At 41.0% G+C, this 24128-nt stretch overlaps 1 protein-coding gene across 2 annotated transcripts in view; it reads right to left on the bottom strand.

Moving 5' to 3' along the window:
* LOC117523141 (cGMP-dependent protein kinase 1) overlaps positions 1 to 24128 on the bottom strand; it is a 460927-nt gene that overhangs the window by 28518 nt on the left and 408281 nt on the right. For both annotated transcript variants that reach the window (XM_034184573.1, XM_034184572.1), the window contains exons 8-9: positions 13265 to 13330; positions 3738 to 3812 (exon numbers count right to left, since the gene is read on the bottom strand). In XM_034184573.1, the coding sequence (XP_034040464.1) occupies positions 3738 to 3812; positions 13265 to 13330 (141 nt within the window). The remainder of the gene's footprint in view (positions 1 to 3737; positions 3813 to 13264; positions 13331 to 24128) is intronic.

The following is a 24128-nucleotide window of genomic DNA, read 5'->3' as shown; positions in this document are numbered from 1 at the left end:
AAAATTGAGCTCAGGTGCACCCTGTTTCCACTGATCATCCTTGAGATGTTTCTACAGCTTAACTGGAGTCCACCTGGAGTAAATTCAGTTGATTGGACATGATTTGGAAAGGCACACACCTGTCTACATATGAGGTCATTGACAGTGCATGTCAGAGCAGAAACCAAGTGTGAAGTCAAAGGAAATGTCTGTAGACCTCTGAAACAGGGTTGTCTCGAGGCACAAGTCTGAGGAAGGGTACAGAAACATATGAGCTGTTTTGAAGGCCCACTGAGCACAGTGGCCTCCATCATCCATAAATGGAAGAAGTTTGGAACCAACAGGACTCTTCCTTGAGCTGGCCGGCCATCAAAACTGAGTTATCAGGGAAGCAGTGCCTTGGTCAGGCAGGTCACCAAGAACATGATGGTCACTCTGTCAGAGCTCCAGCATTCCTCTGTGGAGAGAGGAGAATCTTCCAGAAGGACAACCATCTCTGCAGCAATCTGCCAATCCGGCCTGTATGGTAAAGTGGCCAGATGGAAGCCACTCCTTAGTAAAAGGCACATGGCAGCCCACCTACAGTTAGCCAAAAGGCACCTGAAGAACTCTCAGCTGACCTCTTGTGGGCATAGCCAAAGGGGAGTTGTTGGGTTTAAACCCATCCCCAAACATTATTACATATAGTCAAAGCATAAAATTAGTCTTTTTGAAAGTTTTAACTTACTGTTTCAAAACATTAGTAACAGTAAATGAACCAAGTGCTTCAAGCAATGAGTGACTGTTTTAAAATGGTCAAAATCCTAAATGAGCCATTTGCTTCAGACAATGATTCATAGATACTAAATGCTTAAAATGATTGCTTTAGACAAAGATTTGCTGTGTTCAGATGCTTGAAACTAAATTAACCAATTGGTTACCAAAAACATCACGCTGAGCGAAAAAGGAAGAGAAAGCAAAGCTCCATGCACTCAGGAGTTAGACGTGCCTGCATCATTTAAATCTCCAGTGTGGGAAAATTTCAGGTTCCCTATGACCTATAGCAGTACTGGAGAGCGAGGTGTGAATTGCACAAAAACTGTGTGCCAATGTTATTCCGCACTTATTGGGTATGTGAACGGAAACGATCAAACATGCTAATGCACATCTGTAGGCATTCACCAGATGTTGCAATCACATTGGCTTTTGGCTTTTTTTGTTGTTGTAGCTTTTTTAAGCCACTGTACAGAACCCATACTAAACCAAAATGTCTCAACACAAGGGTGAGCTGAATCGTGACTTCTGTGTACCGTGACACCCCTAGTGGATGCTGTTCCCATAAATGAGCTGCTGTTCACTTTGAAGCTTTGCACAAAAATTGGTTCCCTCATGAGAAAACCTCTTCTTTCTGGCACCAGCTGAGTCAGCCATCTAAACTGAAATGTACCAAGTTCAAGGAGACATAACTACTGAAGGGAACGATAGATGACACTGAATACCATCCCTGAAGCAACTCCAGAGGTGCAGTAGATGGAGATTTTGCAGTTTTGGGTGTAATTCATGTTACATGTTGACAAACATCCTGCACTTCACTTACTTTGTGCACAGGTGGTACACAGTGTGACAAGCAGTGGAGTTGGTCAAACTTCAAATGCTCTTGTGGTATGTACTTTAGGCCAGTGTTTCCCAATCCTGGTCCTCAGGGACTCCTTATCGGCACATTTTTCTGTCCCTCCCTGCTCAGGCAAAAGCTAATTAACTTATTCAGGTATGCTCAGCCAATCACGAGTCAGAGGTCCCTAATGCTGCGTTTACACATAACGATGACAAGTCACGAATGCCACGAAGTATACATTCTTGGCCGCTGATCACGAATGTGATTATTCGGGGCAGAGGCGTCAGGTGTCCTCAGGAACTGCTGCAACCTGTTACCACACGTTACGATTAATGGCACGTGTTGCTGGAGAATTATCAGGAACCATTACGCACAGTCAAGAATAGTGTTCCATGTTGTTGCGCGCTATTGCGCGTAACAGTGCATCGTTAAGTTCTGTCACATTGTGAAAGAGGTAAATTGTCTCCACACACACACACACCCATATTCATCCAACCGAATTCAGATTGCTCCAGTTTTTCAGAAGAATTTTGACGGCATGCATATTTGGGCTCTGTGCCATGGAGTGGTGCAGAGAGGAGGAGGAGGACAGAGCCAGATGTGTGGCTCCATGCGGCTCTCATCTCGCCCATTTTCCCAAACATCAGGCACATGCAGCAGGTGGAACACCTGCAGGAGCGCACTGAAGAGCACTGAAATTGGACTATTAGCCGACTTGGTGTCAGCAATCAAACTGAATGTGGTGCAGCAGGGTTTAATTGTGCGTGCGCTTCTTCCTCCGCCAGACTGGAGGAAGACTCGTTCTCCCGCTCATCGGTTACAACAGCAGGTGGAACACCTGCAGGAGCGTCCTGAGGAGCTTCAGCAGGAACTGTGGAACGACATTTGGAGCCGAGTTTAATTGTGCGCACGTGACAGAAAACTGATTCGTCGTGGCGCGCAGTGAAATGTGACGCCGCGTTACAAGTCGTGTCAAAACTTGACAGTTTCCGTGTCACTTCGTAATAACACGTGACAGTTTGGGCTCCAAGAACCATCACAGGAACCACTACGAACGTTGTCACGTTCTATTAAGGATCACTACTCATCAAGATGGATCAATACGCTCAGTTGCGACCTCCACGACGTGAGATGAAATGAGGGTGGTGTGTGACATTCGTGGAAGATTTTTTGACAGGCAAATCATGCTCCACGAATAACAAGAATATCACGCACCAATACGCACTATTAAGAAACCTATTCAGATGCATTAAGTCACATTAAGAATGTCAGGAATGCGTCACGAATGACAGAAAAATGACATTCATAACGCGTCTTGGTTATGTGTACAAACGCACCTTAAAGTGCTTCAGAAACATGAAAAACAATGCTTGAAGCACTACAGTGGTGATGCTGACAGAATGACACCTCCTGTTTCCTTGAAAACAACAACCAGAATTCTGGCTCAGCCCCTAGATTATGACCCTGTTGTCTGGTTCCTCTGTGCTTCTGATCATCTTCTCTCTGCTGACTAAATGTCATCAACCTGCTAAAGCTGAGTGACACTACCATCAGTCAAAACTCCAAACCTTTGTCACTCTTGTCTGTCTCACACTGCACTACCTCCGCCTCTGTCTCACGTTCCCTTTCTGTGGCGATAAGCTGCTCTCACTGTCTGTAATCTGTCATTAACTGGCTCTGATTTCCCTTCACCTTGACTCTCAGCACAGCACTGAGCAGAGACGGTATCACATTATGCCAACATGTAGCAGGCTTGAACCCCAGTATGCCCACCTCATTGCCAAGGTGCCCTGGATCTCTTGTACCGCTACTGTCCTGTTCCCATTGAGATGATACATAGAGTACATATTAATTCCTCCAGAATTAGAGTCAGAGGTCAGAGCCTTTGCTTCTTGGGCTGCCATCCGAGTATTGTCATGTTATGTAAGAAACATAAGGGCAAAATGCAATAACGGTTTAACGAGAGCATGTGCTGTTTGTGGGCAGTGAGGGTGCTAGGCAACGTTTGAAGAACGCCCCCCAGCAAGATTAAAAATTAATTTATGTAATTATTCCCAGAACAAATTCTGCAGAAAAAAATAAACAAATATAAAAAAACAATTCGTATTTACATAAGGCTTATGGGGATAAACACTGAGTTAACATGAATTTCTAATGATCTTACTTCGCTTTTGCATCAGCGTCCTCGTGGCCTTTGCAGGACACATCCTCCAAACCTCCAATCAGATGCTTGAATGAGCTGCAAAACAGAAACAGCATCATGTCAGGTTACTTTATACGCATCAAATAATAAGAGTTTATGCTTCCGATGAGAAGGAATAAGAGTGCACCACATCCAGTATAATATATGGCTGCTCCATCATGAAACCACTGCTACTTATTATAAAATATTTATCATCGGCTCAAAAAGACAAGCCTCAAAATTCACTCAGAATGGATAAGAAGAAAGAGCTGCCCCGATGAGGTGTAAAAACTGTGATAGCAGACGAGGGCCAAGGGGGGATTTTGGAGACAAAAGTCGAGACTCTGCATAAATCCTTTAATGAATTAATTATACAGCAGAAAAGATACTGCGCAGGATGATGAAGAATATCTGGCTCTTATATAATTAAAAATAATGAATAAAAGCCCTATATCATTAAATATTCTTCAGCTGCTTTCCCATCTGAGATTTTTCATACTTGACTGGCTACGTTGATGGCACAAAAACCCCAATCAGAGCCTGAAATTGGGTGTAATAGGTGTTAATATATGGTAAAAGTAGTGGTGTAGGTCATTTTGAGCTACTGGAAAAGATTAAAGCATGTTCAAAAAAAATTGTGAGTGGTGGAGGGGTGGGGGGAGCATCATGATTCAAAACGTCTGATGAAATTTGTGCAGGTATGTATGAATATTTTGCAAAAATCATGGCATGTGAGCAACACAAGAGTGGATCAAGCATGGATGAACTGCGGTGTGATGCCAGGAGGACAGATTGTGGCGAAGTGTGTGTGTGTGTGTGTGGTGACATATTATAAGAAATTGACTGGACCACACCGCACACACTATGCACTTTACTTTAATATTACATAAGGCTGGTGTTTTAATACCCGCACCCACCTGACCCATCATAAGCACCAATAAGCAGTGCCCAACCCACAAAAAATAGGCAGGTTTTTTTTTTCATTTTCATTTTTTCATTTTCTCATCTAAAACAGATTACTGATTGACTACAAATGCAGTGCACCCAGGAAGTATTCACTGTGCTGCACTTTTTTGACATTTTTTAATGTTGCAGCCTTATTCCAGAATGGATGCAATTCATGTTTTTCCTCAAAATTCTACACACAATACCCCAAAATGACAATGTGAATATCGTATCACTGTGAATATTTTGTGTATACATATATATATATATATATATATATATATATGTGTGTGTGTAAAGAAAGAAATCACATGTGCATAAGTACTGTTGCCCCTGTGACCCGAACCTGGAAAAGCGGTTGAAGATGAGTGATGTACATAAGTATTCACCTCCTTTACCATGAAGCTCAAACTCGAAATTGAGCTCAGGTGCATCCTGTTTTCACTGATCATCCTTGAGATGTTTCTACAGCTTAATTGGAGTCCACCTGGGGTAAATTCAGTTGATTGGATATGATTTGTAAAGGCACACACCTGTCTACATATAAGGTCCCACAGTTGACAGTTCATGTCAGAGCACAAACCAAGCATGAAGTCAAAGGAATTGTCTGTAGACCTCCAAAACAGGACTGTCTCGAAACACAAATCTGGAGAAGTGTACAGAAACATTTCTGCTGCTTTGATGGTCCCAATGAGCACAGTGGCCTCCGTCCATATATGGAAGAAGTTTGGATCCACCAGGACTCTTCCTAGAGCTGCCTGCCATGGCTAAACTGAGTGATCGGTGGAGAAGGCTCTTAGTCAGGGAGGTGACCAAGAACTGATGGTCACTCTGTTAGAACTCCAACATTCCTCTGTGGAGAGAAGAGAACCTTCCAGAAGGACAATCATCTCTGCAGCAATTCAGCAATCAGGCCTGTATGGTAGAATGGGCAGACAGAAGCCACTCCTTAGTAAAAGGCACATGGCAGCTTGCCTGAAGTTTGCCAAAAGGCACCTGAAGGACTTTCAGACCATGAGAAACAAAATTCTCTGGTCTGTTGAGACAAAGATTGAACTATTTAGTGTGAATGCCAGATGTCGTGTTTGGAGGAAACCAGGCACCATCCTTACAGTGAAGCATGGCGGTGGCAGCATCATGCTGTGGGGATGTTTTTTCGAGGCAATAACTGGGAGACTAGTCAGGATTGAGGGAAAGATGGATGCAGCAATGTACAGAGACATTCTGGATGAAAACCTGTTCCAAAGTGCTCTTGACCTCAGAATGGGGCGACAGTTCATCTTTCAGAAGGACAGTGACCCTACGCCAGTGATGCCGGTAACGCGTTACTTAGTAACGCGTTACTCTAATCTGACCACTTTTTTTAGTAACGAGTAATCTAACGCGTTAATCTTTCCAAATCAGTAATCAGATTAAAGTTACTTCTCCATGTCACTGTGCGTTACTATTATTTTGCATTGTGGATCGATAGCAGCATTAAACTTGGTCCGTGGGCAGGGGGTCGGGGTTCGACTGAACTGCCCACTTTCAGTGAGCTGTGAGCTTTTCATCCGCGTTTTTTTTCCAGCTGCTCGACTCGTCCTCACCTCTTAAAGCGCGGTGATCAGCACACCTGCACTGAGCTTTACAAAGACATTTTTATACTTTTTTCCCTCCTTTATTTAGAATTCTGAGCTGAGCTGCTCTGTATCGACTCGTTAAAAACAGCTGATCCTCCGCGACGCGTCAACAACTAACTATTTTCCACTCAAATGCACCTAAACTCTCTTTCTGAGGACCACATGATGTGAAAACGCAATAAAACTTTCTTACCTGTAAATCTGGTCCTGTTTTCTGCATAAATAAATGTTATCCATTCTTTGTGCTCAAACGCCAAAGCAGGGGCGAATCTAGATGGAATGGGGGCGTGGGGCAAGGATGTGCCCCCCCCACAACACCCCTAGATTAAAGGTCCAGTTTTGAAGCCGTTTTTTTACTACAACTACTAATATTGCTTAAAATAATAATAATTTTGACAAGTAAAATGTTTAGAGAGAATTTAAATGTTAGAAAAATGTTAGAATTTAATAGTTACATTTATAAACAATGTGGGTTTGAAATTGCAAGTTTTACTGTTACAGTGCTGTCAACAGTTAAATATGAGGTCAAGAAAGAGGTCTTTATTTTACTTTTTATAAAACAAGTATTTATTTTCATTGAAGTCAAGAAAGGGTGACTATAAAGTGAGTTTTGGCAAAACAGGTATCATTGTCATGTTGACGTGGGTTGTTGTCGGCAGCTGGGGAAAGTAACTAAAAAAGTAACTAGTAATCTAACTTAGTTACTTTTACAATTGAGTAATCAGTAAAGTAACTAAGTTACTTTTTCAAGGAGTAATCAGTAATCAGTAATTGGATTACTTTTTCAAAGTAACTGTGGCAACACTGCCCTACGCACACAGACAAGATATCAAAGGAGTGGCTTCAGGACAACTCTGTGAATGTCCTTCAGAAGCCCAGCCAGATCTCAGACCTGAATCTGATTGAACATCTCTTGAGAAATCTGAAAATGGCTGTGCACCAACACTCCCCATCCAACCTGATGGAGCTTGACAGGTGCTGCAAAGAGAAATGGACAAAACTGCCCAAAGATACAGTGGAGAAAATAAGTATTTCACCCCCTGTCAGTTTTGCAGGTTTTCCTACCTCCAAAAAATGGAGAGGTCTGTAATTTTTATCGTAGGTACTCTTCAACTGTGAGAGAATTGTATGATTTTTAAATAGTTAATTTGCATATTATTGCATAAAATAAGTATTTGACCCCCTACCAACCAGCAAGAATTCTGGCTCTCACAGACCTGTTAATTTTTCTTTAAAAAGCCCTCTTATTCTGCACTCTTTACCTGTATTAATTGCACCTGTTTGAACTTGATACCTGTTCACACACTCAGTCAATCACAATCCAACCTGTCCACCATAGCCAAGACCAAAGAGCTAAGGACACCAGGGACAAAACTGTAGACCTGCACAAGGCTGGGATGGACTACAGGACAACAGGCAAGCAGCTTGGTAGAAGACAACAACTGTTATGATTATTTATTAGAAAGTGGAAGAAACACAAGATGACTGTCAATCTCCCTTGGTCTGGGATTCCATGCAAGATCTCACTTTGTGGGGAAAAGATGATTCTGAGAAAGCTCAGAACTACACAGGAGGACCTGGTCAATGACCTGAAGAGAGCTGGGACCACAGTCACAAAGATTACATTAGTAACACATGATGCTGTCATGGTTTAAAATCCTGCAGGCAGCAAGGTCCCCCTGCTCAAGCCAGCACATGTCCAGGCCCATTTGAAGTTCACCAGTGACCATCTGGATGATCCAGAGGAGGCATGGGAGAAGGTCATGTGGTCAGATGAGACAAGAATAGAGCTTTTTGGAATCAACTCCACTTACCATGTTTAGAGGATGAGAACAACCCCAAGAAATCCATCCCAACCGTGAAGCATGGGGGTGGAAACATCATATTCTGGGGGTGCTCTTCTGCAAAGGGGACAGGACAACTGCACCGTATTGAAGAGAAGATGGATGGGGTCATGTATTGTGAGATTTTGGCAAACAACCTCCTCCCCTCAGTAAGGACATTGAAGATGGGCCATGGCTGGGTCTTCCAGCATGACAATGACCCCAAAAACACAGCCAGGGCAACTAAGGAGGGGCTCCGTAAGAAGCATTTCAAGTCCTGGAGTGGCCTGGCCAGTCTCCAGACCGGAACTCAATAGAAAATCTTTGGAGGGAGCTGAAACTCCAAACCTGAAAGATATGGAGAAGATCTGTGTGGAGGAGTGGACCAAAATCCCTGTTGCAGTGTGTGAAAACTTGGTCAACAACTACAGGAAACATCTGACCTCTGTAATAGCAGACAAATGTTTCTGTACCAATTCTTAAGCTCTGTTTTTCTAGGGGGTCAAATACATATTTTATGCAATAAAATGCAAATAAATTATTTTGGATTCTGGATTTTTTTTTTTTTTTTTGATTCTGTCTCTCACAGTTGAAGTGTACCTACGATAAAAATTACAGACCTCTCCATTCTTTGTAGGTGGGAAAACCTGCAAAACTGACAGGGGGTCAAATATTTATTTTCCCCACTGTAGGTGCACCAAGCTTGTGGCATCATATAGTAGACTTGAGGCTGTAATTGCTGCCAAAGGTGCATCAACAAAGTACTGAGCAAAGGGTGTGAATACTTATGAATATATGGTTTATTAGTTTTTTATTTTTCCAAAATGAAAAAAAAAAAACTTTTTCATGTTGTAATTATGGAGTGATGTCACTTGAAGTTTGAGGGGAAAAATGAATTTATTCTATTTTGGAATAAGGCTGTAACATAACAAAAATGTGATCGCTTAGATGGGCAGTCAGCTCTAGGCAGAGTCCTGGTGGTTCTGAACGTCTTCCATTTCTGGATGATGGAGGCCACTGTACTCAGTGGGACCTTCAAAGCAGCAGAAATGTTTCCGTACCCTTCCCCAGATTTGTGCCTCAAGACAATCCTGCCTTGGAGGTTTACAGACAATTCCTTTGACTTCATATCAGCAAATATTTCACTCCGACCTGCAACCACATCCTTTTCATATATATAGATTTAACAGTACATGTTAATGTTGCGTGTGCATGCACTGGAACAGCAAATCTGTGCTTTGTGTTTTTCATTTGATGTGACACAGATCCAGATCAAGATCTATATCTTAACTGTAGAAAGAAATAACTAGGTGAAACAAAGCTCACCCAAATTACATTTGTTGCCAAATCAATCTGGAAAAAACCTCTTTATCTACGGCTTTTATATCTGCTTATGTGAAATACTTCCTTCTGCCGTCCAAAAAATTAAGCAAATGCTAAAAGAAAATGTCAGCCAGAAAATGCATTACATTTGCTGTCTCTTCCTCTGGACTCTGTGTGTAAAGTGGGAATGGCTTCAGAGCTGAGCTTTTCGTAGCACGTTTGGTTGCTTGCAGTGTCTGTCATGGGGAGTCTGTGACTCCATGCTGCTTGTTTTTATTCTATCTTTGCCAACATCTTTATCACTTCCTTTTTACTCTGACGCATCTCTTCTAATTATCCTTCTCTGACCTCTTAAAATTTGATTTCTTGTGGTAATGTGTCACACATGCATGGTTATACAGACTGTGCAAACATGCCCGCACACATACACAGGTATATATGTTTCTTTTGGCTACATCTGCTGTTTTGCTCAGGGTGGCCACATGATATGGACCATATATTGATTTGGCACATTTTTACAACGATGCATTTTGTAACACAATTCCATATTTATATGAAGAAGAATGCGACACGTGGTGTGCATTTTCCAGAATATACTTTGGAAGTCCTGTGACTTATACTCCGGTGCAACTTATATGCCGAAAAATTATACATCCATCTATATTATAATACCCAAGTGGCCTCTGTGTGTGCACGCGTGGGTATGGCTTCGATCACGCCAAAACTGGAGAGAGCTGACATTTGCTGTTTGGTATGCTTATGTATTTTGTGTCAAGGATGAAAGTTGAAAGGACTAATATTTTTGGAGAAATTAGCAATTTTAGCTACTCAGTAAACAATGGACCTTGTGCTGCAATGTGCCATGGGAATTCACGGTTTTAAATGTTGTTATTGTGGTTCATGTTAGTGTAACAGTGTTGTTAGTGTTATTGATTTATTGTATTTTTGTAATTCAATACGTTACTCACTTTAGTTAATTCTCATGTTGCCGTTACCATGAGTGAAAAGTGTATAAGTGTGTAAGTGTAAGTGTGTATATATGTACACTGACAGTGTTAAATTAACACTGTCAGTGTTAGTTTTACACCGGTGATTTTACTGTGCAGCCATCTTTAGATCGACAACTGGATGCAGATATCCTCTCCGGGGTCGATCAAGAGATGCGTCTACCTCACTACTGAGGGATTGCCATGACAATTACAATGAGCATTTATAAAGGATTCAAATGAATCAAAGCATTAAACAAAGTAAATAATAATAAAGAATAAATGCAAATAATAAAAAGTACACTACAAAAATGCAAAAAAATCTGAAATGAAAGCGCTGATAATATAGAAAAGGTGTGACTTATACTCTGGTATGACTTACAAGTTTTTTTCTTATGTCCTTTGGTGTGGAAAATAGAGTATCATTTACTGTATTTTCTAGAGTATAAGTTTTACTGGATTTTAATTTTTAATTTTGATTTATTTTCATTTATATAGTGCCAGATCACAAAAAAGTTGCCTCAAGGTGCTTCACACAAGTAAGGTCTAACCTTACCAACCCCAGAGCAACCGCATAGGTGACAGTGGTAAGGGAAAACTCCCTCCGATGATTGGAGGAAGAAACCTCAAGCAGACCAGATTCAAAGGGGCGACCCTCTGCCTGGGCCATGCTACCGACACAATTTACAGAAAAATTCACAAAACAAAAATACAGGAAATGTTGCCAGTGCGCAGGACAGGAGGGAACAGAAACAGAAAATAGACACCACACCCATCTCTAGATGGAGCCCCACCTTAATTAGAGAGGAAAAAAAAACAGAATCAGGCATCAGAAAGACAACAAATACAGTATAATTTGTCAGTGTTAAGCAACAAGTAAAACAAAGGAATTACTAAGGTGACCACCGGTCACTAGCCCTAAGCTTCACTAAAAAAACCCAGAATTTAGATAAAGCTGAGGCCGTGGGACGCTCCATTTCCTAATAAACTTCATTAAAAGAGTAAAAAGCATGGTAACATACTATGCCAGTATGCTAGCCATACAAAATGGATAATTTTCACCTATCTTTTGGCTACATCTACCTACAATCTTTTGGCTACATCTACCTACATCTACACCTACCTTAAAAACTCTTAAAAAAAGAATCTGCACTAAAACTGTTAGACTTACAGGCTCTGTCAGTTAGCTGCTTGTCTGATGGACAGATTGAGCAACAGCATGATAATCAGCTGTGCAGTCCAGGATGACTCACACTTGTGTGCCACTGTTGGTCCTGAGGATTGCCCATTTGTTCCTTGTGTTCTCCCTGAACACCAGCAGGAAACTGACACCAGCAATTCCCACGATAAGATTCAGTGTCCGAGATGGAGAGCTCAGATATATATCGCCTCTTTCTTAGAGTGTGACATCATCCTATTTTTGTGTATGCTCCTTCGCATGAAGACCAAATGAAAATGGCCAGTTTTTGTTAAATAGATAGTTAAAAGTGAGGATACATTTCCACATGGAAAAACACATATTTCATGTGATGATAAATGAATGTGACTTAAGGATACATACAAGAGCCCCATTTGGTGCACAGTGCAGCACAAGTGTCACTGCTAGTATCCAACAGGTGAAGTTGCAGGTTCTTTATACAGCAAGTTTATCTTCACTAATTTGTCCACCAATGGACGTGTCGGTCTTAAAATGAGGTGTAGTCAGGGGCAGTGTGAGGGCACTGGTACTGCAAAGCAGCAAAAAAAGTGGTTGTACTGTAGATCCAAACCTGATCTAGTCTTAAGCACAGTGTATTTTTTGGGGGGTTTTTTTTGGTATTGATCCTGCACATTTGTCAGAGGTGCCTTTCATATTCAGTCGAATGAATGTTTACACTGGTTGTACTATTTATGCAACAAAACTATAATGAAAACAATTCAACAAAACAAAAGTAAGTACTAATGAAAAAAAAAAAACATAAGCAAACCTTAGTGTCTGCATTGGAAGCAAGTTTTTTAATTAGCCAGAAAACCTTTCACTTCAGGCCATTTTCACAGCAGTGCGCCAGTTACTGGAACATCCCCTTAAAGGGGATCAGATCAGGACAAGTCAGGCCTGGTGTTGCACATCGCTGCATCCACCACACTATCGCGCAAGATTACACTCTGCAACAGTCCCAGACATGTCCAATAGGTGGTAGACAGTTCTATCAGATGTTATATAAGCGAAACAATGTTGCTGTTTTGATTTATTTGGTGTATCAAAGCTCACCAAATATTTCACAGTATTCTCATTAAATGGCTCTTTGTATTAGGAATATACAAGTTACTGTAATAGCATGTATCGTTTTCAACTTATCGTGTTAACAAATTGGGGGGGGGGGGGCGGGTAGACTCATCTACTCGTATCTTTCATTTTACTTTTTCAATCACTCAATAAATTTTACAGAATGTCTTGGCTTTCCCAAAGCCTAAATTAAAATGTCTACTTTCCGATCTATTTGCCTAAAAGTGACTTTTTAAAGTTTGGAAACTGAAGCAATGACACCCCAGACTGTGTTCATCCAGTAACTCATGATGAGGTTTTGAGTTAAGGCTCCTGTATAGTTGACTTGTAATTTTGTCTGTTCCTCGCCGGTGACCAGTGAACCACTTCACAGTGCAATGAGCAAAGCAAAATGTTCCGGGTAATTTTGCACAGCTTCTCAAGATGTCTAATCATTGACAGCAGGAGCTCTTGTGCAGCTGGCCACAGAAATTACAAAAGAAATAAGATGACCGACAATGCAGAAGCGCAGTTATGTCCCTTGGTGATTTTCTGTATTGATACTCACTCTCGGTCGATGACTAGACAGGTGACGGCCTCTGCTGCAATCACGTTTGCCGTCCTGACATCCTCTCTGCACAAAAAAGAGAGAAAAAAAAATTATACAGCACGTCATCATGAACAATAGCTAAGGAGACATGGTTATTAAATCATATCATTAATCATTTTTAAATGAATTGTCAGAGCTCTGTCGATGGAACCAATCAAAACACAACAGATTAGTCCATTCATTCCATCAATGGCACTGGCACATAATGAATATGTCATCACAGCATGATAAGCATTACTCTTTGTTATTTTTGGCATCAAGTTCATTGTCCTCTGATGATTCCTGAGAAGATTTGGCCCAATTGCATGAATCCTCCGAGTCCGTATCCCAGGAATCCATCCTTCACTGTGAAAACTCTGCAAACGGAGTCCCACAGCAATAAACTGCACATCAGCCCACCTCCACACAACAGCTTTGACTGGAGCGCACATATAACTACAGTCAGAGTGAAGTTGTATCCAATTTACAGCTGAAGACTTATTGCAAAAACACTCCAAAATCTGATCATGTCCCGTAAGCAGCTTATTTTCTCACACATCGTTTCCAGAAAGAAGAAAAGAAAAAAAGATGAATTTCTGGATAAAGAGTTTACAAAATTAAAAGTTAGACTTTTCCAGATTTACCGAGATGCTCACAGTCTGTGGCACAGATGTACAACAGCCTATTTCAACGAGCTGAGGTGACAATTCCTTCTCATGTTAAATCAGCTCCCTCTGCCTGCCCCTCATCCAAACACACACAACACACATACACACATCCCGACCCTTTAAAATAAAGGTCACAGCTGGTGGGGAAACAACAAGTTTGAAAGGGGAGGACTACAGCGGAGAGGGGAGCAGGGTTTGTGATCGTATCTGTAGATCCACATTGGGGTTGTTAAGTTTGTTCTCACATGGTCAGGATTAGCTCCACTGACCTGCAGCCACGTGATAGTTTAGAGTGAAATGCTCCACCTGTTCATTTGTTGGCTCACAAAAGAATTACTGTAAAGATTAATGGGTGAGAGACCACGTTACACAAAAAACAAAAACACTATGATATATTACACTGGTTACTTGCATTGCATTGCAGTGTGCATTATATCCTATATTCATGGGCAGTGTGCATGTCAGGTTCAGAGAATAATTCAAAGAAAAAAAAAAAAATAATAAAAAAAAAAAATATATATATATATATATATATATATATATATATATATATATATATATATATATATATATATATATATATATATATATATATATATACACTGAACAAAAAAATGTGCATAGTGGGCACAGCTAACCAAAAAGTTAGCTTTGATAACCATTAATCTTCTGACAAGTTAGCTTTTATAAAGCTAAACTGATAAACCACTAAAACTTTTTGCAGAAGTTACAGATAAAATCTAAACTGATAACTTTCAGTATTGATTTCAGTACACTAGCAACTACTGACACAACAACAAGCTGGTGCTTCTGTCTCAGATCAGCCTTCTCTCAGTAAAAATGACCTGGTGACCATAAAAAAAGGAAAAAGAAGAAAGAAAGAACGGAAGGAGAGAGAGAAAGGGAAGATCATTTCTCTTCACACCATACAGACTTGCCGGCATATCACACGTCATGCATAGGCATACAGTTTTGACTTATAGTTAAAATTTTAAACAAACTAATTCCGGACAAATTATTGAAATTAATGTCACATCTGTCATTGTACAAAATGAAAATATCAGCTATATGTTTTAGCTTTAAGGTAATGCACTAATTTGGAAGGTTTTAGCGTTTACACACACATGCAGCAATGAATTATGGGTAAATGAGTTTCCTGGCATGAGTGGTTGGTTGGTCGGAATAACACGTTACTGAAACGTGTGGTGGGTTTTACGAATAAATCTGTATTTGTACAGATTTATTGCACTTTTAGCTCATGAAAAATGGGAGCAAAAACAAAAGTGTTGTGTTTATATTTTTTGTTCAGTGTGTGTGTGTGTGTGTGTGTGTGTGTGTGTATATATATATATATATATATATATATATATATATATATATATATATATATATATATATATATATATATATATATAAAACCAATGTAAACCCAGGATGAACCCCTTTGTGCATAGCATTCAACCTCCAACTGCTCCGGGTGACAACTAAGTGGAAATTCTATCAGCAAACTGACTACACATAAATACTGGGGTGGGTGGATGAAGGACCAGAGAAGGGGAAAGCTCCTCGAGCGAATTTGCTAATTGGCTCCCATGGAGTGGCCTAACCATAGCTTAATTCTGTCATAAAACCACAATAAACCCCTTAGTGCATATAACCTGGAGTCTACAGCTGCTCTGGGCATGAATTAAGTTGAAATTCTATCACCAAACTGATGATTTATACATTAAAAATGCAGGGGGAGCTCAACCATTTTGCTGATATTTAAGATGTAACTGGGTCACTCTGACTTAAGATGAAATCAATTCAAGAGTGTTGTGTGGGCCGCCCGAAGAGGAGGTACTGCTGGCCCAACACCAGAGGGCCCAACAAAGAGATCATCCACATAAACCAATCCAATCAACATCTGTGCATAGCACAATGGTCCCTCCAGTTAGTATAGATGGGAGGATTAGGAGAAATGAAAAATTATGATTATTCAAATAATTGGACCCTGGATTAGAATTTAATTTGCACTAATATGCGCTGTTAAGGAGCAGGTGCTTTCAATATAGCAGTATTCATGATTCACCAGCTACACAGTCATGCAATACAGATCATTTGAAATTAACTCTGGAGCTTTTATCTGATGGCTTAGAATTAGTTAATAACTCACACCTGGACATAAAATAGCACAGGGAAAATGGGATGACACAGAAAGTACAGTGATTCCTTTAGATGCAATTACCCTCAAATTAAGGCCTACGGGCTATACTACAAGCAGACACAACATTATTTGCTTTCAACTTTAATATGCATGGGTAGACGTCCAAAAGTGTTGCCCAAGTCTCAACATGTACAGTAGTGTTCAGAATAATAGTAGTGCTATGTGACTAAAAAGATTAATCCAGGTTTTGAGTATATTTCTTATTGTTACATGGGAAACAAGGTACCAGTAGATTCAGTAGATTCTCACAAATCCAACAAGACCAAGCATTCATGATATGCTCACTCTTAAGGCTATGAAATTGGGCTATTAGTAAAAAAAGTAGAAAAAGGGTGTTCACAATAATAGTAGTGTGGCATTCAGTCAGTGAGTTCGTCAATTTTATGGAACAACAGGTGTGAATCAGGTGTCCCCCATGTAAGGATGAAACCAGCACCTGTTGAACATGCTTTTCTCTTTGAAAGCCTGAGGAAAATGGGATGTTCAAGACATTGTTCAGAAGAACAGCGTAGTTTGATTAAAAAGTTGATTTGAGAGGGGAAAACCTATACGCAGGTGCAAAAAAATTATAGGCTGTTCATCTACAATGATCTCCAATGCTTTAAAATGGACAAAAAAACCCAGAGACGCATGGAAGAAAACAGAAAACAACCATCGAAATGGATAGAAGAATAACCAGAATTGCAAAGGCTCACCCATTGATCAGCTCCAGGATGAACAAAGATAGTCTGGAGTTACCTGTAAGTGCTGTGACAGTTAGAAGACGCCTGCGTGAAGCGAATTTATTTGCAAGAATCCCCCGCAAAGTCCCTCTGTTAAAAGACGTGCACAAGAGGTTACAATTTGCCAAATAACACATCAACTGGCCTAAAGAGAAATGGAGGAATATTTTGTGGACTGATGAGAGTAAAATTGGTTTTTTTGGGTCCAAGGGCCGCAGACAGTTTGTGAGACGACCCCCAAACTCTGAATTCAATCCACAGTTCACAGTGAAGACAGTGAAACATGGTGGTGCAAGCATCATATGATATGGGCATGTTTCTCCTACTATGGTGTTGGGCCTATATATTGCATACCAGGTATCATGGATCAGTTTGGATATGTCAAAATACTTGAAGAGGTCATGTTGCCTTATGCTGAAGAGGACATGCCCTTGAAATGGGTGTTTCAACAAGACAGTGACCCCAAGCACACTAGTAAATGAGTAAAATCTTGGTACCAAACCAACAAAATTAATGCCTCGCAGATGTGAAGAAATCATGAAAAACTGTGGTTATACAACTAAATACTAGTTTAGTGATTCACAGGATTGCTAAAAAAGCAGTTTGAACATAATAGTTTTGAGTTTGTAGCGTCAACAGCAGATGCTACTATTATTGTGAACACCCCCTTTTCTACTTTTTTTTTATTAATAGCCCAATTTCATAGCCTTAAGAGTGTGCATATCATGAATGCTTGGTCTTGTTGGATTCGTGAGAATCAATTGAATCTACTGGTACCTTGTTTCCCATGTAACAATAAGAAATATACTCAAAACCTGGATTAATCTTTTTAGTCACATAGCACTACTATTATTCTGAACACTACTGTATAAACCTGAATGTATCTCTTTTTTTTTTTCTTTTTTTTTTTGCAATAGGTGATAGTTATGTCCAGCTTCATCTACACTGACACTGTCCCACACAGAGACATCCATAATATGTTACATGAGCTAATACATCTCAGAAAAGGAAGTGTGCCCTGTTTGTGCCATTCACTAACCATGGTAATACATCTGAACAGCACACTTTCCACTGCAACAAAATACCATTTATGTAAGTATGAATCATCCATGCAAGAGACCTCAAACGACTTGCATTAGAAGGCTTGCTACACCTGTTCACCACTGCTCTCATGTGTTTGAGGAAAAGTAACTCGCACGGATAATAGCGATGTTTTATTCTAAACATATTCGCGAAACAGTATCGGCCACACTGATTCATCTGCTCACCGCTGAGCCGACACGAATCCCCACTTCTTAATTGTGGCGCAACGAGAAATGTATTGGAAAACAGTGGCGCGCAAGCTCCCGGGTGCACATGTGTTTTGTGCACAAATAGCTCATGCTGTACCTGGAATGTCCTTTGGCGTTGCACAGGAGGGGAACCTGTGGTGTTGATTTACAGTACACTGTTGAAATGAAACCGGTAATTGGACAGTGATCTGCTGTGCTGGGAAGACAGGTTATGAAAATAACACACGGGCTTGGAGGCTGAGAGTGGAACTAAAGGCGCGGGAGGTAAGGGCCGGAGCGAGGGAAGTAAAATAGGGGTCAGGACAGGGGCAGGAATGAGAGCTGGCTGTGAGAGACAAGGCCAATTGTTGGCACATCAACTGTGAGGCATGCAATTGGATGTGGCTACTACTCGTGTATGAAATGTCAGTTTGGATTGAAGTACTTAAGTTACTGATTGGGCTGTGATTTTTCAGCCTCTTTTTTTCTGCCCCTGACTTTATATAGTTTGTGGATGCATCACATGACCACATAGTAATCAAAGACCAAAAAACAACCAGCAGCTCAATGGATGCTGCAAAAAAACAAACAAACAAACAAACAAACAAACAAAAAAAAAAAAAAAAAAAAACGAACATTTGCACAAAAAGCATCCCATAAGCACCTGAATGCATCAACAGAGAACTTGTGCTCCTCGTGTCTACACTGGTACCCTGTGCAGAAATTGCAAATACCCATTTTTGAAGGCGGTGGTATGGGCGGAGGTGTTTGCATTTATTAATTCACCTGTTCAAACATCTGCATGGAAACATATTCAAATGCGCAGCCAGCATGAATAGTCTATTCCTGTGAATGACTCTAAAGGCTGTGTGAAGTCTATGCTGTTTTGCAGCTGACTGTCAAGGCTTTAATGCTGCTTGCAGCTTTCCCCACCTCCCCCACCCCTGCCAGTCCCTCAGGGCTTCAGCTAAAATAAGTTCTATGGGAAATGCTGAAGGAAAAGTACCTCCCCATATCTGCAGAAGTATGCCATTAATAAATTAACATATCAACATGAGGCATGCTTTGATTTAGCTGAGTTTCTCCTCACCACAACCTTGACAGCAGGAAGGCGGAATGGACATGTCATGTCAGTCTGTGCGACTGCATATTTAAATAACAAATTTATTAAGTTACTGCTTTGAATTGACTGGCGATTGCTCAACCAACCTCCAACATAAGATGCGTTCAGATCCATCATCTATTTTTTTCATGACAAGTGAAATGGGGACATATTTGATATTCTTCATTCATTGTGAGGCTATATATCTAATCCTGAAATTACAAAGGGACAAATCCTGAAAGGAATGCTGCCGAAGAGAATCAAATGATCAAATTAAATGATTCATCTGGATCTGGTCAGCAAAACAATGGGCTTTCATGTCATATTAGAAACCTAATGTGACATTCCAAAGTGGAGAACTGATTTGGGGGGAAAAAGGTTTGCAATCTCCAATGGATCTTTTCACACATAAGGCATGAACAAAATGTAACAGTGTATATCTATCTTCGGTGCATCACCTTAGGTAGGTAAGTATTCACAGCGCTTTTCCATATTTTGTTATGTTGCAGCCTTATACCAAAATAGAATATTTTTTTCTCTCAAAATTCTGCTCACAGCACCCCATAATGATAACATGAAAAACATTTATTTTAGAAATTTTTGCAAATTTATTAAAAATAAAAAACTAAGAAATCACATGTGCATAAGTATTCACACCGTTTGCTCAGTACTTTGTTGATGCACCTTTGGCAGCAATTACAACCTTAAGTCTTCATGAATATGATGTCACAATCTTGGTGCACCTATGTTTGGGCAGTTTTGTCCATTCCTCTTTGCAGGACCTATCAAGCTCCATCAGGTTGGATGGGCTGCGTCGGTACACAGCCATTTTCAGATCTCTGTTGTGTGGGCCGCTGAAGAGGAGGTACTGCTGGCCCACCACCACCAGAGGGCGCCCTGCCTGGAGTGCGGGCTCCAGGCACCAGAGGGCGCTGCCGCCTCACAGGAGCAGCCGGGGTGACAGCTGTCACTTATCACCTACGACAGCTGTCACCAATCATCTGATCTGCAGTGGTATATCAGCAAGACGACATCTCCACCTCTTTGCCGAGATATCGCTCTACCTAGGAGGTACAGTAGTCAGCCGACTGTGTTGTCTTTTTGACATTAACACTTTGTTACTTTTGTGCGTTGAATAGCAGACATTTCTTCCGACGAGAGGTGGAGGTGGTTTTCCCGCCATACGTGTTGCTGGGTGCAAACGCACCCACATTTAACTGTTTTTGTTCCTCGCCAGCAGTACCAGATCCGACACGCAGAGGCAGTGGCCACCTGGGAGTTTGGGACTTGGTGGCTCCAGTATTCCCGGGGTTCGGTGGCGGAGGAAATCGTGTGGTTCCGGTTCTGCTTTGGACAGACGTCTCTTATCTTCGAGCCTGCCCACGTGACACATTTTGTGAATTGACTTCTTTGTCTATTATTGTAATCTGTTGTGTTTGTTGTGCTTATTCACAACAGTAAAGTGTTGTTATTTGACTTCCTCCATTGTCCATTCATTTGCGCCCCCTGTTGTGGGTCCGTGTTCCTACACTTTCACAACAGATCTCACCAGAGATGTTGAATCAGATTCAGGTCTGGGCTCTGGCTGGGCTTCTCAAAGGCTCACAGAGTTGTCATGAAGCCACTCCTTTGATGTCTTAGCTGTGTGCTTAGGGTCAGTGTCTTGCTGAAAGATGAACCGTCACCCCAGTCTAAGGTCAAGAGAGCTCTAAAGCAGGTTTTCATTCTGTATGTCTCTGTACATTGCTGCATTCATCTTTCCCTCAATCCTGACTAGTCTCTCAGTTCTTGCTGCTGAATAACATCTCCACAGCATGATACTGCCACCACCATGCTTCAGTGTAGGGATGGTGCCTGGGTTCCTCCAAACATGACAGCTTGCATTCATGCCAAAGAGTTCAGTCTTTGTCTCATCAGACCAGAGAATTTTGTTTCTTGTGGTCTGAGAGTCCTTCAGGTGCCTTTTGTCAAACTCCAGGTAGATTCCCATGTGCCGTTTACAAAGGAGTAGTTGGCGTCTGGTCACTGTACCATACAGGCTTGAATGGTGGATTTCGGGAGAGATGGTTGTCCTTCTGGAAGGTTCTCCTCTCTCCACAGAGGAGTGCTGGAGCTCTGACAGAGTGACCATCGGGTTCTTGGTCACTTCCCTGACTAAGGCCCTTCTCCCCCGATCGCTCTCTTTAGACAGGGAGCCAGCTCTAGAAGAGTCCTGCTGGATCTGAACTTCTTCCATTTATAATGGAGGCCACTGTGCTCACTGGGACCTTCAAAACAGCAGAAATGTTTCTGTACCCTTCCCCAGATTTGCGCCTCAGAGGTCTACAGACAGTTCCTTTAAGTTCATGCTTGGTTTGTGTTCTTACATGCACTGTCAACTGTGGTACCTTATGTACAGACAGGTGTGTGACTTTTCAATTCATGTCCAATCAACTTCTGCAAATGTCTTCCAGTCATTTCATCTAAATTTGTTGTACTTATTGTATCAAAAAAGACATTGTTCACTGTTTATTGTTTATGTACTCTGGCAAAATAATTTCCTTTGGGATAAATAAAGGTGGTCTCATCTTAAATGTTGTCTGTCAACTGTCAATATGTAGACAGGCGTGTGCCTTTCCAAATAATGTCCAATCAGTTGAATTTACCACAGATGGGCTCCAATTAATCTGTAAGAAAATCTCAAGGATGATCAGTGGAAACAGGATGCACCTGAGCTCAATTTTGAGCTTCATGGCAAAGGCTGTGAATACTTATGTACATGTGATTTCTTTTATTTATATATATATATATATATATATATATATATATATATATATATATATTTGAAAAAATGTAAAAAAAAACTTTTTTCACATTATCATTATGGGGTATTGTGTGTAGAATTTTGAGGAAAGAAATTAATTTTGTCCATTTTGGGATAAGGCTCTAACCAATGTGAATGTGTGATGACCTCTGTTCTCATTCAAGCATCACGGCAAGTTTGTCACACACGTGGAGTCTACTGATGATGTTCTGTCTTTAAGTAAAGACAACAACAAATTAAGCAGTTTCAGTTGTGAGTTTTATGTTAGCAGCCACATTTTATTTTGTGTTTACCTTCCAAAGTCTTCCATTTGGTTTATAATTTGTTTTGTTGTCATCCAAAGTGAACATGTCTTCCTCACTGTCATTCAGGTTATGGAACCACTCAAATGTGACATTTGCCATTGGGCCAATTCACAAGAACAGAATTGCACTGTGGCAACACATATTCTGTTCATGTAAACCAAACAGTGGTCAGTGGACCTCTGGTGCTCTGTGAGCAACCGCAAGTGGCCCATGAGTTTATAAATAAAATATCACACTTTTAATTAATGTCATACACAAACGTAATAGTATTTCTCAAACTGTTTAAAAGGGACTCCAAGCTATTTGTAAAGCTGTCAATATTAGGTTGTAATTTGTAATATACTGTTGTAGTGGTAAGCAGACCTATTGTTTTTGGATCTTTGGGGAGTTTGGGGTCCACAAGATTTATTCATTGGTTAAATGGTCCTTGGCCTGAAATGTTTGAGAAACAGTGATGTAAATCAAAATTACTCATGAACAAAACAAAAATATTGTATGTGAAAAGTTACTGTTTTTTTGTGATATAATCCAAAAAAAATCTTGATATGTCATAATCTTTTGTAATGGTTTCACTCAACCATTAGTTTGGACACCTTTATTAACAAATATGATTCCAAGCTACTTGTATTAATTATCTTGTGTTATATTATGTGTGTGTTCTTTGTGTTCTCATACAGAATCAATCGACGTATGTGTGATCTTAGTGGAATCATTGGATGGCCTGATTGCAGCACTTAAGAAGTTCAGAGACGAGTGTCTGGCTTTGTGATTGTCCTGGTTCAAGTCTAAGATCCCGGCTTTAAATGACTTCCTGAACTCGGCCATCAGAATTGTATCTGTATGTGGTGAAAGTGTTGAATATGTAGAGGCATTCACTTATCTCATAAGTAGCATTCATGTCTCTGGATCCTCTGCCTTTAACTCTTAAGCATCCAGAAACATAAAGAAACATCGATGTTGACACACCAGTGAGTCTGTAGTCCACTAAGTGTTAAGCTCGAGACACATCTGGAAAGAGCTTATAAGTCATGAGGTCCCTGGACAGAGGTATTTGGTAATGCTGATGAAAGAGAACAAAGGTCCAAGTCTTTAGGGTCTTGGTTGTTCTTGTCTTGCTGTGTGGTTGTGAGACTTGTGTTGTGAAAGTGTCATGACACGGACCCACAACAGGGGGCGTAAATGAACGGACAATGGATAAGCCAAAAGTAACAATTTAATGTTGTGAATCGCACAACGACGTACAGACAATAACAATATAGTGACTGTCAATCATACACCAGGTGACGTGTGGGCAGGCTCGACGATAGAAGACGCCTGGCGAGAGAAGAGCCGGATCCCACACAGCTTCCACTGCCAACGGAGCTGAAGAACACCGGAGCTGCCAAGCCCTGCGCCCCAGGTGCCCGCTGTCTTCAGCAGTCAGACCCGGTACTGCTGGCAGAGAACAGAGACAGTCCTGATGAGTGTGAGGACGCACACTCAGTAATCCCACAGTCTGTATTCAGTAAGGAGGGAGAACCTCCACCTCCAATCACACACTCGTGCAGCTCCTGTCTAACCACTTATCTGGTTGGGGTGTGAAGCGAAGCCGTCGCTGATCACACCAAACGCCAATCCCACAGATAAGGCAATCACCACAGGAAAACGGCTGCAAAAGAAGTTCAGACTATTACACAAGGTTTTGTTCAGCAGAGAAAATTACCTGATTGGTAGTTGATTTCTCGGCGGGGAGGTGGAGTTGCAGTCCGGCCTTTAAGGTGGTGGTG

Source organism: Thalassophryne amazonica, chromosome 13 (assembly GCF_902500255.1).
Source record: "Thalassophryne amazonica chromosome 13, fThaAma1.1, whole genome shotgun sequence".
Classification (NCBI taxonomy): domain Eukaryota; kingdom Metazoa; phylum Chordata; class Actinopteri; order Batrachoidiformes; family Batrachoididae; genus Thalassophryne; species Thalassophryne amazonica.
The sequence above is the reverse complement of the archived record's forward strand: the minus strand, read 5'-3'. Positions and strand labels throughout refer to the sequence as shown.